The 16725-nt window shown below is 54.0% G+C and overlaps 1 protein-coding gene across 1 annotated transcript in view; it reads right to left on the reverse strand.

Annotated features, from left to right (window-relative positions):
- CACNA1C (calcium voltage-gated channel subunit alpha1 C) overlaps nt 1-10639 on the reverse strand; it is a 473070-nt gene extending 462431 nt beyond the window's left edge. Inside the window, exon 1 of the mRNA XM_059935013.1 lies at nt 10387-10639. Coding sequence (XP_059790996.1) covers nt 10387-10435 — 49 coding nt within the window. The 5' untranslated portion in view covers nt 10436-10639. The remainder of the gene's footprint in view (nt 1-10386) is intronic.
- Between the last annotated feature and the right edge of the window lie 6086 nt (nt 10640-16725).

Genomic DNA, 16725 nt, shown 5'->3' on the forward strand with positions numbered 1-16725 from the left:
CAGACAAAACAATTATGGAAGAAATAGCCATCCCCAGTTTGAAAGGGTTTCCTGAGTCACTAATTGGCCCTCCATCTCCCCATGGGGCCACCAAGTGTTGCTGTCGCCTTCCCCTCCTCCCGATTTCCTCTCTCCCCTCGTGTTCCTTGCTCCTCACACACCTTTCCCGCCCCTGCCTAGACTGCAGCTGTGTGGGGAGCAGGCGACAGCCCTGGGCCCGGCTTTGCCCCCAGGAAGCCCCCAGGCTGGAGACAGAGGCCCCTCCCCAGCCACCTCCCGGCCACACTGCCCCTCCGCCAGCGCAGACGCAGGGCCACGGGGGGGGCTCACCCGGCCACGCGGCATCCATCCTCTCCCAGGGTCCTCGCGGTTCCCAGGCATGGGCACCCCTGGACTACGGACAGGCAGACGGGGACAGACAGACCAAATAGCTCTGTCTTGCCAAATACCCGTTTCCTGCCGTTACAAAGCCCAGGTGGCAGGAAGGTGAGCACTGAACTGGATGTGGAGACCTTCATTATTTTGGGAAGGGAGGAAGCATCAGTTACTCCTCCAGCAGCGCTGGATTGTTAAACACCTAATTAAAGTAAAACTTCTGACACCGGCCCTGGGAGCCCAGGGAACAGACTGGACCCTCATTACCGCCACAGCAGAATTTCCTGATCCCATATCCTCGTCTACACAGGATTCTACTGGGGGAGCCACACAAGGAAATGGGCTCTTCTAATCAAAAAGCCGTAATTCAGACCCAGCAATTCCACTCCTAGGTCTATACCCTACAGAATTGAAAAGAGGAACTCAGATACTTGTACGCTGATGTTCACAGCAGCATTATTCACAGTAGCAAAAGGTGGAAACAGCCCAAGTGTCCATCAATTGACAAATGGATAAGCACAATGTGGTCAGTTCACACAGTGGAATATTATTCAGCCATGAAAAGGAATGAAGTTCTGACACCCATGATACAATGTGGATGAGCCTTGAAAACACCATGCAAAGTGAAGTAAGCCAGACACAAAAGGACAAATACTGTGTGATTCAACTTATATGAAATATCTAGAATAGGCAAATTCATAGAAACAGAAAGTAGCCTAGATGTCACCAGAGGCTGAGGAGAGGGAGGAATGGGGAGTTATTACTTAGAGGTGACAGAGTTTCTGTTTGGAGTGAGGAAAGAGTTTTAGAAATAGCCTGGTGATGGTTGTAGAACACTGTGAATATAATTCATGCCACTGAACTGTGTACTTAAAGGTTAAAATTGAAAATTTTGTTTTATATATTTCATAATAAAAAAATTTTTAAAGGTCGTAATTCACATCTTCAACTACCAGTAGATGTGACTTATAGACTTAGCTTTGCTGAGATAGTTAAAAGAAATAAATCTTAAAATCACTTTTCATGTAACTGAAAGAAAGTGCTTGACCTCACCTCCAAATGACACCCAGGTCCCTAACTAACCTCATGTGCTTCCTTTTAACTGCATCATTTAACACGTGGATCATTTATCAGGCAGACTGTCACAAGAGACCTAGATCTGAATGCAGGGAATGTGCTCCTCTCAGTGAGACGACACAGGTGAGCCCCAGTGACTGAATTAACATCGCTGTCAATGACGCACGAGAATCCACAGTCACACGGGGTTACAGGGGCCGGAGCGGGTATGGGGAGTGACTGCCAGTGGGTGTGGGGTTTCTCTTTGGGATGATGAAAATATGCACGAACTGGACAGTGGGGATGGTTGCACAGCCCTGTAAAAATACTGAAATTCACTGGACTGCACACTTTAAAGGTATGTGAAATGTATCTTTTACAGTAAGTGAACTGTATCTCCACCAAGATGTTCTTTAAGAATCAATAAATGCATAACGCATGCAGTCAGGGTGCTCAGCCTGCAAGGATGGGCCCCGAGCTCATCAGAACCTCGTCGGAGAACGGAGGGCCTTATGTCCAGGAGGGAATTACTGGGGAGACGTTCCAAGAACGTGGCGAAGCGAGGCCCCGCCACGAAGCGGTCATCTCAAAGCCAAGGCTGGACAGATGGAGGTCCCCACTGGGATCTGAGGACCAAGCAGGGTCCAGGCAGGAACCTCGGGAACAAACGCGCAGCTAGAGGAGGAAGTGGGAGGGGAGGCGTGTGGAGTGACCACAGAGCAGAACGAGCGTTCGGCCGCTTGTCCACCACAGTGACCAGCGGAAGCCGGAGCTTTCACAGAGCAAATCCAAGCCAGGCTCCGCCAGGCTGGCTCAAGGTCGTTTTTCCTCAGCCCCACGTGGAGAGAGAAGAGAGACAGCACATGCTTGGAAAGTCCAACAGACCTGAACTTAATTCCCGGCTCCAACAGCGTCTGGATGACCTTGGCCACGTTACTCAAGACCACCGGTCCTTGGTTTTCTCATCTGAAACATGTCATTAACACCCACCCGTAGGATGGGCGTAAGGACGCAATGGTACTGAGTGCGTCGCTGGACACGCTGACGTCCAGTACCTGGCAGCTGCTGCTTCTGCCCGGTCTGCAAATACACAACGATGGATGTTACACTGCAACACAGATTATTTTTAAAATAAAAATAAAAACGTGGACGGCCCCGTAGATCACAGGCCCGGAGGCTGGGAGGTGGGTGTCGAGGGGAGCAAGGCGCAAACTGAAACGCACGTTTCCCAGCACGCTTTTTGACGACGAGATTGTTTTTGCTTCAGGAAACTAAAGGCTAGTCTGTCATTAAAGATGTGAAATTAAAGCCCTTTGCTATTTTGACAGGTGTCTTAAGATGCCGGATGGAACTGCTCCCTCCCTTTACCTACAAACCGCCAGCACTTTGGCTATATATTTTTAAAAAGTAGTTTATTTTCCAAGGTTTACATTTGAAGCAAAGTTCTATTTGCCAGGCAACCTGTCCTCCTGTACTGAGGAGTGACGTTTAGGTTTGGGGAATTCATGTTGGAAAGTGAGGACAGGCTGAGTGCCCCGCCAGGGTGCCTCCTGTTCTCAATGGCCCTATCTTCACATGTCTGGACCAGCAGAGGACTTCTGGCCAGTTCAGAAGGCAGAACCCGGGCCTCAGGCTGCAGACGGGGACCATGTGCCAAGGCTGTGAGGAAGCCTGGCCTCCCCAGGTCCTGACCCTCAGGCTGCTCCCACAGTCCTGGGATCCCGCTGACTCAAGTGGGTTGACACCTGACAAGAAAACCAAAATACCAGGCCTCTCCAGACTGGTCTTTCCCTTCTCCCTTGATTATTCGGTATCAGCCAGACCGCCTGGGACTCTGATTCTCTCTGTTTCACGTTTCCATCCTTGAAATTCTGAATAATGTCAGCCATCCAACAGTGTCTACAACACTGTTTGAATGCTTCAGAAGTTTCATGGCGCTGCTTTCTCACACGCCCATGTCCTGCTATTTGCTAAGAAGAGCTGCCACCATGCGGTGATTTACACTCGCCCTCCCGTTCGGAGCCTCGCCGCTGCCCTGCAAAGCCAACTGGCTAAGGATTACTGTCTCCATTCTACAGATGAAAAATAGGAGACTTGATTCCTTCAAAACTCTCAGAGAAAGACATCAAGTCAAAGACTGTGACCCAAGTCATTTTCTAGGTGTAGCCTTATTTATTTTTCTTTCTTTCCTTCTTTTTTTTTTCTTTACTTTTGCTAACTAACACCTTTGAAAGGTTTTAGCCCAACATGGTTTATTTTAGAAGGAGAAAAATATATAAATGACTGAACATGACACAATGGGTACAAAGTAAATAGAGCCTAATTGAGTAATCAAGTCAACATTTCTCAACATCTCTGCCCACAGGCAGTACGGGGAAGAACATTCATTTACTGTCTGGATTTTGGCTTGCTTCTCTAAAAGACAGGAGACAAGATTATTTTATTTTCCCTTCAGCTAGTTTCCAGCGGGCAGCACCACGCGTAGCCGAGTGTATTAAAAGAAACCCCTGTTGGCAAATGGGCAGCTTGAATATTTCATGAAATTATGGCAACACCGTGTTCTGCGATGGTGGCTTCCTCCAGGGACCTCAGAGGCTACACCTCGGAGAGTGAGTCGGGCTCGGGCCCTGTCTTAAAGCTAGAGACCAGGTCAGCCCCACAGGCCTTCCGGTCTCTGGGAGCATCAGGTCAGATGCCAAAGGCTTGGAGATGGTGGGAACGTCGGAAAGAGGCCCCAGATGATCCCTTTCCCATGCTGAATTTAGTCCTCTCCTTACCTAAATATCTCCCGGGAAGAGGAGGGGTCCTAGGGGACCAGCCCAGACAAGGGAGCAGGGGAGCCTTTGTTCCCGCACCTTGGTAGACTAGAAGGCAGCCTGGCCTCCGGCCGCGGCAGCCTGACCGCCCCGGGCTTTCTACCTGTTCTACCTGCAGTTCCCCTGCACATCCACCCGCCCTGCGGTTTCTACGCACAGCAAAGCCGGCCGGTCCACAAACAGCCCCCAACCCCTCGCCAAGGCAGCCCGACAGCCCAGCCTGGCCTCTCCCGCAGGGGCCGAAATGAGCCCTGACTGGGGCAGAAAGGAAGTGAGCAAATAAAAAGGCCTGGAGGCACGTCCGTTCGCAGACAGAACAGTGATCTGAGTTTTGCAGGGGTTTCCTGTGGACACCTATGAACCTTTACTCTGTGGTCTAAGATAACGCTTCAACCTCCCCAGTGAGAGGTAGCCCCCAGCTCTGTTTCCAAATCTAATACCTCAGAAATGACTTCAGCCAGAACAAAAGCGGCGTCGGCAGAGGGAGGCTGGGGGGAGGGTAAGAGGGTTATCAGGCAAAGGCGAACCAGGAACACCGATCGATGCTTTCAGAGCATCAGCGTGCACACGTACGGTGGTCAAGAGATGGCAGGAGGGTGGAGAGCCAAGGCCGGGTTCCAGCCCCGCCCCTCCTGGGCGACCCTGCAGGAGCCTGTCCTCTCAACTGGAAACGGAGTTCGTTCCCCAGGTTCCTCTGCCCATAAAACCTCCTGATCCTAGAGAGTAAATTCCCGAAGAGACGCATTTATTCTAGGTCTGCTTGACAACCCTTCAGAGAACGTGAGTGTGGAACCGCCCCCTCCTTGCCCCGTCTCTCACACACACACACACACACACACACACACACACACACACGGCACAGCACCTGAGGACCACGGTGAAGCGGCGTGCGGTGGCAGCCTGGCTGGGGCCTGGGGGAAGGGACCGTGGGATTTCGAGCTCTGGCCAGTTAGCCCCCTCTCCCTCACCTCTGCCCAACGCCAAATCCCCAGCGTCTCCGGGGAAGTGAGGGCCTGTTTTCAACCTCTGTTTCCCTCCTGAGCTGCAGGCCCAAACTGCCCTCCTCTGTCCCGTGAATCCCCACTTAGATTAACTCAGTTCCACAAGTAGCGGCTATGCGCCCCCACGCTCCCCCAGATACCCCAGGGAGCCGGGCCTCCTCCTGCGGCCCCTGAGGCCCGCTCACAGCTGTGCCTCCCGGGTCCCCTGCCCGCGGCAAGGAGGCAGCGAGGCCCCCGGGGCCCCAGGTCAAGGCCTGGCCTTAAGCAATGGGCACCGCATCCGGGACCCGAGCCACACACACAGGAGTCACGACAGCCCCAATTCTGCTTCCCCCCCAGCGATGCGGGGTAGTCCCTGTGCCCCGGCTTTGAAACAGCGCTGACGGCCTTCCGTTTTCCCAGGGGGATCCTGTCACTTTTACTTGTTTTGTACAGTACCTAACCTTGAGGTTCATGTAAACAGGTGTTTACTCAATTATTTTAATAATGACAGCCATGGCTGGGAGTGTTGTTTCATTATCAGAACGTTTAGCACTTATGTCACTAAATATTTAGCACCTGATATTTTGCACAATTCCCTGTGCCTTAATTTTTTTTTTTTTAAATCAGTCTCCTGCTCTCCTCTGCAGAGCCCACCATCAATTTAGGCAACAGTGGGGACAGAACCCAGGAGGAGACTAAATCAGCGCGATCATCTCGCTAAGTAGTGTAGTTGTTAAGTCTCTAGGTGTTTCCCAAACAACCCCTCAGCTTTCTTTAGTCCACCCTGGAAAATAAAATTGTCTACCGATTTCGAATGCAGAGCGCAGATTCCAGAGTCCCCACGGGGACCGGCGGGACGCTGCTGGCTGACTGGTCACCACCACATGGCAAACGGCCAGACCCCAGCAGGAGGCTCCCGGGACAGGAGGAGGGTGCCGCAGCCACGCCCTCGATTCCCAGCTCGGCGGCCAGGGCTCTCGGACCCAAGAACTCGCTACAGCAACCGAGAAAGCTGAGCGGAGAAAGGGATAGAAAGGAAAACACCGGGAGCTGGAACACATCACTGAAAATTAGAACAAATCTCAGTTACTTCCTAACCCAGGTCTCGGGAGCTTTGCTGCCATTACCCAGCATGGGACCAGCCAGATTCGTAAACAGCTGTGAAGTGTACCCAGTTGTTTTTGTGTTTTTTTCCCCGAATAAAGTTAGGAAAATGTCTTTTTTGCCTTTGAGCTGACAAGCTCTGCCACCCTACCGGCCAGGCTCTCCAGCTCCCACACTCCAGGTTGGCCTCAGGCTGGGCCTGGGACCCCCGGGCCCCTCTGGTTACCAAGCCCTGGTGAGAAAATTAATACGGGGAGGAAATTAATATAGGGCCGTAGCAGGTTCGGCCGAGCAGAATGCCGCCTGTGCTAGAGATCAAGGCAAGGCTGGGGCAGGAGGGCGAAATCCAAAGTGGGTTCGTTACCGGAGAGAGGGTGAGAGGTCGGCGAGGGTGAGAGGTCGGCGAGGGTGAGAGGTCGGCGAGGGCGGGTCGTGCTGGGGGCCCCTGGTGTGCGTGCGGCGGGCACTCTGGTCTTCGGAGGCAGGCAGGCAGACGAGGCACAGCAGCAAGAAGTGCCCTGCAGAGCCTCGGCCCCCTTGCCCAGCCCCCCCGCAGGTGCCCCTCCTGACTCCCAAGCCCTGGGGCGCCACCTCCTGGAAGAGGCAGAAAGCACACCCCCCTCTGGTCTGGGGGCTGCATTCATCCGCCAAGCGTCAAGGCCTGTGCTAGGAGGTGGGGATGCAAAGATCAGCAGGGCCTCAGACCCCCACCCACGACGCCCCTGCATCTCCTTTTGCATCTGTCTTACACCCAGAAGAACCCACCTCGGGCAGTTTTAAATCACAGAGAAAACAGAAGGAAGAGTCCCAAGTCATCCCCGAGGCTCAGGGGCCAACGGCTCACCATCTACTGTACCCGTAGCATCTACCTGTAGAGAACCATTCACCCAAGGTGAGGCACCAACGTGCAACGGTGTCAGGGCTGTATTCCTGTCTGCTACGCACCGGGTCCCCAAAGGGCTCTAGGCTCTTGTGCAATCTATTTAAAATAGCTTTTCCTTATTCAGTGTGTGTGTGTGCACATTTAAATACTGTTAGCTTGTGCTCCATGGAAGTAAGGAACAACTGATTCTGGTAATATATTCTATTGTATAGTACTCTGATACACTGGAAAGTACGTGAGAAGTACTAGGAACAATATCTGGAACCTCAAGAGCCCTTTTTCTCCGGGTTCCTCCACGCAGAATCCAAGAAGCAGCAGCTAATGTCGTGCTTTCTTCAACCTGTGCAAGCTGAGGTGCGGGTAACAGTGCTCTCTGACCACTGATCGTGATTATTATTACTTTATCATGATGATTACTGTTCTGCTGCATCGCTAAGCAGTGCTCTGAAAAGAAAAGCACAATGTGTCTTCCACTCCCGGAACACGTTTCCCCCTCTGCCTTGTCTCCAGCAGATAAAGGACATTCTGATGTTTTATTTGTTAAATGGTTGACTATTAAGAAACTCATTTGCTAGCTGGAGGCTGCAATGGAAAATCAGCCCAGAAAAGTGGGAGGCTGGCGTGGGACCAGAGCAGATGGGGCGCTGGAGGTGAGGGGAGGCCCACGAGCCCCTCGCTGCCTGAACCCAGGGTTGGGGGCCAGCCCTCAGGGAACCTGCGGGCTGTTCCAACGTGCTGGCCCCCGTCTCCACACCCCGACTCCCAACACACACACACACACACACACACACACACCCCACTGCAAAACTGGGGCAAAAGGCCTTGCACTGATCTACTCGAGTCTGTTGGGAAGAGGAGGATGTAACCCCCGCCCCGGGCAACTTTTCCAGTCCTCCACTCCGCTGTCACCACCCAACGTAATGTCCCTCTTCCCTCTCTGCTCCTGAAACCCTAACCCTGGGTATGTTTCATCGTCCCGTTAGTTACGAAGCCACAGCAACCCCTTCCCGGCAGACGTTCCTGCTCCTCCAGGTCTGCCCACCCACCTCCGTCACCCTCCTCCCCTCCTGCCCCAGGAAGACCCCAGCAATGCCAACGACAGGGCGGGGGGAGATGGAGGGGAGACAGGGATCCTGGTGCTCTTACACCTGAAAACCGCATCCGGGAAAGGAGGCAAAACTGCTCTGTGAATTATATAATCACTGCGGCTTCAAGGGAGAGGACTGGGATCCAGGTTGCCATAGTGTCTGTGGCGTGTGGCTGGGAAGGCGGCGCCCGGCCACGCTCCCTGCTGCCGGCCCCTCCATCTTCCCCACAGACCTCGCGGGGCCGCGGCTCCTACTTTGAGTGTCTGCTCCCTGCACACGGCTGGGGAGGGCGCGCTGGGGCACGAAGGGGCAAAAGGAAGGAAGGAAAGGGCCAGAAAGGGTTTGTCCTGCATGGAGAAGAGGCCTTGTGAACTGCTGAGGATTTGTTGAGGATTATCACCACGTGAATAATAATTATGACCACAGGCCACTGCCATTGTCAGTGACAGCGAGGACGTGGCCACTGGGCTCTCCCCTTCAAGGCCGCCTGGCCTGAGCTGGGAGCCTGGAGGGGAGAAAGCCATCCCCGCTCTTCACAAACATCACCCTTTCTTTTGTGTCTCTCCTGGCCTCCCTCCGAATCCATCCACGACTCCATCAGGAAGGGGACAGGGGAACAGGTAGGGGTGGGGCACGGGGTAGAGAAATCCAGGGACAGAGCTGCCCTTGTGACCCCAAAGCCCTGGCTCACCCTAGAACCCACGACCCTTGACACAATCCTTGCACCAAAAGAGGCCAAAATTCCCCCACTGCCGCCCAAGCTGGAGATCAGTTTCAGGCCAGCTGCCTGGCAGCCTCTGGCTCTAAAGGGTAGGGGCTCTGCCTGCTAGCGGTGGGGCTGGGGGCCTAAGGAGGGAGGAGGCTGGGGGCCTAAGGAGGGAGGAGGCTGGGGGCCTAAGGAGGGAGGAGGCTGGGGGCCTAAGGAGGGAGGGGGCTGGGGGCCTAAGGAGGGACGGATGGAGACAACCCCTCCACCAGGCTGTCCTCAGAGGAGCACCTGATGTGCCCAGGAAGTAGCAGGACCAGCAGCGACAGGTATGGAGAAGGAAGAGACTGGAAGGAAGAGTGTAAACAGGGAGGCTTGGGAAACGGAGAGACAAGGCAGAGCCTGCACCCAGAGGCAGAGGAAGCCACGGGGAAGGCAGAGACGGAGCTGGAGGCGGCCGCACTCCAGCAAGACCGTCCCTCTCCGCTCCATCATCATCTTAATTGCTGAGCAGTGCCAAAAAAATAATAACTTGTTAATACAGGCGGCGGGGGAGGGGGTGAGGGAGAAAGTTTCCAGGAAGTGGGGAGTTGCCTGAAAGCCTTTCCCCCTTGCAGGGGGAGCTGCTGACACTTGATGCCAAGGATGGAGATGCTGGGAAAACACTGGGCGACAGTGTGCAGCCGCGTGAGCTCGGCACACCCTTTTATTATTGCCTTAAAACATGAAAAAGCAGAGCCCACACACCGCCCGAATTCTAACCGCTGACATCCTCAGGTGCTAGCCCACATGTGGGTGCGAATAAGAACACACGGGGCGTGGGCGCGCGGGGGTCAGTGGCCGCAAAGAGGTGGGTGGGTGTAGGTGAGCCGGAGAAGAGGGATACGGGGCGGGGGGGGGGGGGGAGAGAGAGATTGAGAGAGAGATGGGGGGAGGCGGTCCACAGGGAGAGGGAGAGAGAGGGAGAGGGGAAGGGAGAGGCGCCAAGACTCGAAGCCGCCCCCCTGGAGCGCGCTGCCCGGGCGGGGGCGCCGGCCGGCCTGGTGCGGGGCGCGCGCGCGCGCTCCCAGCCGCGCCCGGGCGAGGCGAGGACCCCGGCCCACCGGGCTGGGGCGTCGCCGGCCGGGTAGTCGGGCTCTCCCGGCGAGCGCGAGCCAGAGAGGCCGGAGCAGACACTTGGGAACTTTTCCCCTCGCCCGGAATTCTCCGGACGCGCGGCTCGGGGGCCGCGGGCGCGGGCGGGGGAGGGGCGGGGATTTTCCGCTCAGGCTCCGCGCGGTTCGGCCAGGGTCTCGCGGGCCCCCGGCCGCTGAGGGAGAAGGACACGGGGCGCGCGGGCGAGGCCGGCGGGCGCGGCGGCGGGGTCCAGCCTTACCTTGGTGGTTTTCCTCCGGAATGTACATCCTCGTGTTTTCATTGACCATGGACCAAGAATTGTTTGAAAAGGAGAAGAAGCCACAAAGAGGAAGAAATGTCAAACACGCCCGAGCGGGTCGGCACTAATCCCTCCTCCGAGGCCGGCGGCTTTCGTGCAAAATTCGAGGAAGCCGTGGATCTGCAGTCGCTCTTCTTCCCTTCTGATGATTACCTGATTCCCATTATTGCATCAAACACCAAAAACTGATCCTTTCCACTACTGCCTCCTTCAGTGAAATTGTAATGCATCCTCAGCACATCCGGGCCCCTTCCAAGAATTCAGCGCCGCACCTCTGGCGGCCACAGCATTTGAAAAAATAAATGGGGAGGCAGAGCGAGAGGAGGCGGAAGGGGAGAGGGGAGCGCGGACCCCAGGGCGGGAGAGGCCCGCCGGCCGCCGGCCTGAACCGTCTCCGCCCGCTCTCGGCGCGTCCTCCCCGGCCCTGCTCCGCTTTTTCTGCCCGAAGGTCCGGCGAGTCCCGAGGGCGAGGAGGCAGGAAGGCGCCGCCGCTCCGGGCCGCGCCGCGCGCCGCTCTGGCAGGAGCTGTTTCTGCAGAGGCGGCGAGAGGGAGCCGCGGGCAGGAGCGCGGAGCGCGGCGCTCACCCCGCGGCCCGCCGCCCCGCCCGCCAGCCCGGCGCGCCCCAGGCGGACGCTCTGAACGCTTCCAGATGTGGCGGCGGCGCGCGGGGCCCGGCGCACGGCGCGGGGCGCACGGCGCGGGGCGCGCAGCGCCGACTCGAGCGCAGCTCGAGCCCCTGCTCGCCCCGCCGCCCGCGCCTCGGCCCGCATGCCGCCCGGACACACCCCTCGCGCCCCGCCCCGGCCCCCGTGTCCTGCGCGGCCCCCTCGGCGGCGAGGCCTCGGGCGCGCAACTCCAGGAGGAGGGGCCATCTGCCCACCTAGAGTCTCTGCGGATCGGGCCACTGCGCGAAGCAGCAAAAGGAGCCGCGGCGCCACGGCGCTATTTGGTGGATTACGACCAGGGCGGTTGCACGAGTGGCGTGGATGCGGAGAGACGGGGGCAGAGAGAGAGGGCCCGAGAGGCGGAGCCTCCTGGCGAGGCACTGGTGCCCAGATGTCTGAGCAGACTAGTAGACCCGGGTTTTCTTAATTCCTCCGAGGCCACCGAGCACGTGTGCTACCAGGATATCCTCACCTTCTCCTCTTAATTATTTCTGCCACTCCGGCGGGAATCTGTTGAGCGCCTGTCCTTCCCGGAGCAGCAAACCTTTCTCCCCGTCCCTCAGGCAGCCACTGAAGGACCATGGCACCCCCTGCAGGCCCGGGCGCCTGAGAGCGGGGCTGCCTGAGCCCTGGCAGGGGTGCCTACAGCTCCCTCTTGGGAAAGCGTCCCCCTTCCTACCCTCAGACCCCCGCTCCCCATCCGCACTCCTCCTCGGGGGTGCCCATCCAGCTCGGTGTGTCCAGCCCAGACCTCCCTTCCTGAACGCCGGGCTACCCAGCGCACTCGGTCTCCGCCCGGAGGCGGACGGACATCTCAAACCGAACATTTCCAAACGCCGAACTCCTTATTCTCTGTGCAAAAGCTGCTCTTCAACAGCCTCCCCATCTCAGCGGATGGGGCCAAAAACCTGGGGTCGTTCTTGACTCCTTTCTCTCTCATCCTCTCATCTGGTGCTTCGGGAAATCCCGAAAAATCGTGCATGTGACCGCTTCTCAGTTCCCCCGCTGCTACCCCGAGGCCTGAGCCGACATGGTCCCTCACCTGAGTTCCCGCAGAGGCTGCTGCCCCGCGTCTACCCTCCCTCCCCTCCTTTGGTATCTTCTCAATATGGCATCTAAAGGGACCTGTCCCAGCACCCCACTGCGCAAACCCCCCAGAGGTCCCCAGTTCACTTAGTAAAAACCAGGTCCGCAGAGCAGCCTCCAGGGACCCACAGAAACAGCGGGTACAGCTACTCTTACGGCCTCCCCTACTGGTCTCCCACTGCTCCAGCCTCACTAGCTCCTAGCACTGCCCCAGACTCTGCAGGAACACCTCTCCCGCTCTGTCACACACACACACACCCCTGGAGCCCTTTGCTCTAGCTGTCCCTACTGCCTGCAACCCTCTCCTCAGCTATCCACCTGATGAACCCCTCACTTACTTCAAGACTGCTCAAATCTCACTTTCTCAGCGAGGTTCACCCTGACCACCGTACTTAGAACATTCAGACCTCAGTATCCGCGGGTTGCGAAGCCGCGGATGCAGAACCGCAGATACAGAACCGCGGGTTGGGGGGTGGGGGGACTAAACGACACTATTTTGTAAAAAGGCACTTGAGAACCCACGGACTTTGATATATGCGGAGGTCCTGGAACCAATCCCCCAACCAGCCCCTCCAGCGCTCTCAATCTCCCCTTTCCCTACTTTTTAATTGGTATTTAATCCCTGTCTAACATACTGTACTACTTATTCATTCATTGTATTGTTTACTGTCTGTATTCCCCACTAAAATGTAAATCCCATGAGGGCAGGGATCTCTGTCCTTTTTGTTCACCAGTTTATCTCAAGTGTATAGAACAATGTCTGGCAGAGGGTAGTTAATAAATATGTGTGGAATGAGTGTATGAGTACCTGAGATGCCACCATTCACTGCATCAAAATGCCTCCATCGGCACCCTCGTTCATGTCTGAAACCTCACTGCTCCAGCCCCATTTCTTTGGCCGAGGGTTTGGGCCCCAGCTTAAAATGCAAAGGCGCCTGTGAGATGCATTAAGCTTTATACGTTATCTTCAGTCTACTGTGAACAGTGGTCTAGAGAAATCTGGCCTCTTTACCATTCTGGTGTGTTCATCCTCAATTTTCAAGCTAAGAGAGAAAATCAGAAATGACACAAATCCGAATATCGCTTCCATTTAGCTTTAGGGTGCATTATAGGCCTGTGTCTCAGAGACCCGTGGGCCTGTTTGTTTAAACTAATATTAAAATCAGTTTGCCCCCCTTTACACACTGCAGTACAGGAATAATAACAGTAGCTAACACTGCTGAGTGCCCTGGGCTGTGATAGGTGTTTTACCGGCATTATCTCCCTTAATCCTCGTTGCAAGGATAAGGCTGGTATTACTATTGCGATTACTATCCCCATTTTACAGAGGTGGAAACTGAGACTTAGAAATTTTACGTGTCCAGAGTCATCCAGCTGATAAACTGCAGAGCCTGGACTTAGCCCAGGAGGGTCTGACTCCAAACACGTGTTGGTACTGTGATCCTATGCTCAAAGGGGTGACCGAGGGTCAGCTGGGGCAGGGCAGGGGACCGAGCAGTTTAAAGTGACAGTAAAATGATTGCAAAGTGTGACCCAGGGAATTCACAAGGAGCCCGGTAACTGAGAGCGGGTGCCCTGTGTCAGGGGCACAGATGGGATTTGCAGCCAGGCTTTTCTCAGGGTAGGCACCGTGTAAATCTAGCAAGTAAATATTACCTTCATGCCTCTCTAGTTTCGTTTTTCACTTCTCTTTCCAGCTGTGAAACGTGTTCTTTCCCTTCCAGAGAAAGGTACTTCCTAAATATTTGGTCTTGCAATGAGCACCCATATCTCGGCTTCTAACTTTGGAACACAGCCTTCAGTGCTCCCTTTCCAGGGAACAGATTCTCAACGTGACAAACGGAAACCATCCTGAATTCCGAGTGGGGGTTTGGGAGATGGTGGGAGCCAAGGAGGAGGATCTTTCTGTCTTTCCTGGAGTGATTTGACTCTCTGGTGAAGACGCTCTCCCCTCTGCCCTCCCTGGGCGCTGTGTGTGTGCACTCTTCCCGCGTGGTGTGTGGTGTAATGTCTGGATGCAGATGTGCCTTTTCTCTGCCCTCCTTCCCGCTACATCTTAAATGTCTTCAGAGAGAGAAATGTTTCATTTTTCTTTGTGCAAAGCATAATGCTTGGTATATAGGGACACTCACTATATGTTGAGTGCCTGATTCACTCTGGAAAAGATTCCTTAAATGACCACAAATATTTCCTTTGGAAGCAATTAAGACTGTAATGAATTTGTTAATTACAGTTCATTTGTAAGACTGAAAAACTTGGAAACAATCTAAATATCCCAAAAAAATGTTGTTTAAATGATAACAGTAAGAGATTATTACAGCAGCCACTATGGAAAACAGTATGGAGTTTCCTTAAAAAACTAAAAGTAGAGTTACCATATAATCCAGCAATCTGACTCCTGGGCATATATCCAGAAAACTCTAATTCGAAAAGATACATGCACCCCAGTGTTCATAGCAGCATTATTCACAATAGCCAAGACATGCAAGCAACCTAAATGTCCATTGACAGATGAATAGATAAAGAAGATGTGGTATATTTATACAATTTCTACAATGGAATATTACTCAGCCATAAAAAAGAATGAAATAATGCCATTTGCAGCAACATGGATGGACCTAGAGATTATCGTACTAAGTGAAGTAAGTCAGACAGAGAAGGATAAATATCATATGATATCACTCATATGTGGAATCTAAAATATGATACAAATGAACTTGTTTATGAACAGAAACAGACTCACAGACAAAGAAAACAAACTTATGCTTACCAAAGGAGAAGGGAGGGAAAGATAAGTTAGGAGTTTGGGATTAATATATACACACTACTATATATAAAATAGGTAAACAACAAGGACCTACTGTATAGCACAGGGAACTATACTCAATAGCCTGTAATAAACCATAATGGAAAAGAATTCAAAAAAGAGTAGATACATATATATGTATGTATAACCAAATCACTTTGCTGTACACCTGAAACTAACACAATTTTGTAAATCAACTATATTTCAATTTTAAAAAGATTATTACAGTCATTTGTTCCCCAGAACATCCCTATGAGGGAAGTGTAATTATCCACCCTTTACAGACACCCGTGGATATGGAGGGCCAGCTCTACTACCCCATGTTATATAAGGGTCATTTCACAGAAGGGTCAACTAGCTGGCGGGAGTCTTCACAGCTGATGAATTTTGGAAAACCTGGGATTTGAACCCAGGCACCTGTCCTCAGACACCGAGGCAGCAACCTCCATGGACTCGTCCCCTGGGCAAGGTCGAAGTCCTGCAATCAGCCGCCACTCGATGTGCTCCCTCCATCAAAGCTAAGGACACACCCGAGCGGTACTCCCAACTTTTACTAGGCTACTTGCTTAGATGCTTTCATGAGTCAGTAGTTAGTGCCAGCACATAGGTGCCCTCAGCATATACCTGTTGAATTCACACTAATCACTGTCATTGAATAACACCTGCAGTTCAGAGCCTGGTCTTTGGAGATGGGCCAGGCACAGGGCCAGGCTCTCCCTGCTCTGAACCGTGGGAGCATGGACGCCTGACTTCACTTCCTGATGCCCAGTTTCTAGGAAATGGAGCTAACAGTGGTACCTCCCTCTCTGGGCAGGGGCAAAAATTAAATCAAATAATCCAGGTGAAGCATGTGGAACGTGTGTGCTGGCTGTTACCATCCTTCACCCCCACAAGAAAACCATGTCGAGGGGCTACTCTGGGCCCCAACCTCTCCCCAGCCCGGCCAAAGAGCCTGACCAGCCCCGTTCTGCAGGTGTGAAATGGCAGCTAAGAGGTAATCTTTCTTCCCCAAGATTGCTTGGTCAGTAAGTGATAGAATTGGAATTTGAGCCCGGGTCTATGCAGATACCCTCTACACGAGACATTTCAGGCTCGGAACTAAAATGGAGGGGAGGAAGGGGAAAACTCTCCCAGCTCACGATTCAGAGAGCAGGGCTGACGAGGGTGCAGACTGACCCCGACATCAAACTCAATCTCTCCTCCTCACCTACTTGTCCGGAGGCCACAGGACAGACCAGATCCCTGCAAACCCGCCGGGGTGTCTGTACGTGTTGCATTTAAGGAAAAGGCTCCTGGCAGCTTACCCCACCTGAAGCCCAAGGGGAGGCCAGAGTGTTTGGAGGTGAGGGGGGCTCAGCCGAAGCATTCTCAGATCACAGGGGTGACAACGGGGGATCACGCCCACCTTTGTGATCTCCAGCAACTTAATCACCCAAGACAGGCAGCGGCAAGACAGTGGCCAGCCTGCCCTGGCGACTGGCTCTCCCTGTGGGAGAATTCATACCGGATGTGTGGGTGCAAATTGTGGGTCTCTCTCTGGGTCAGCAAGACACCAGTCCAGGCCAAGTCATGCAGCGGGCCAGTACCCCTCCTCTGCAAAACGGGGCCACGGGGCCCCATGGCTCACAGCTCTTTGCAAAGAGAAGCTGATGCAAGAAAAGAGCTGAATGGTTGAAATGATTTTCTTAGCATCTTGTCAAGGCCCTGGAGAAGTTTGTTTC

The sequence above is a fragment of the Balaenoptera ricei genome, chromosome 10, assembly GCF_028023285.1.
Source record: "Balaenoptera ricei isolate mBalRic1 chromosome 10, mBalRic1.hap2, whole genome shotgun sequence".
Taxonomy (NCBI): domain Eukaryota; kingdom Metazoa; phylum Chordata; class Mammalia; order Artiodactyla; family Balaenopteridae; genus Balaenoptera; species Balaenoptera ricei.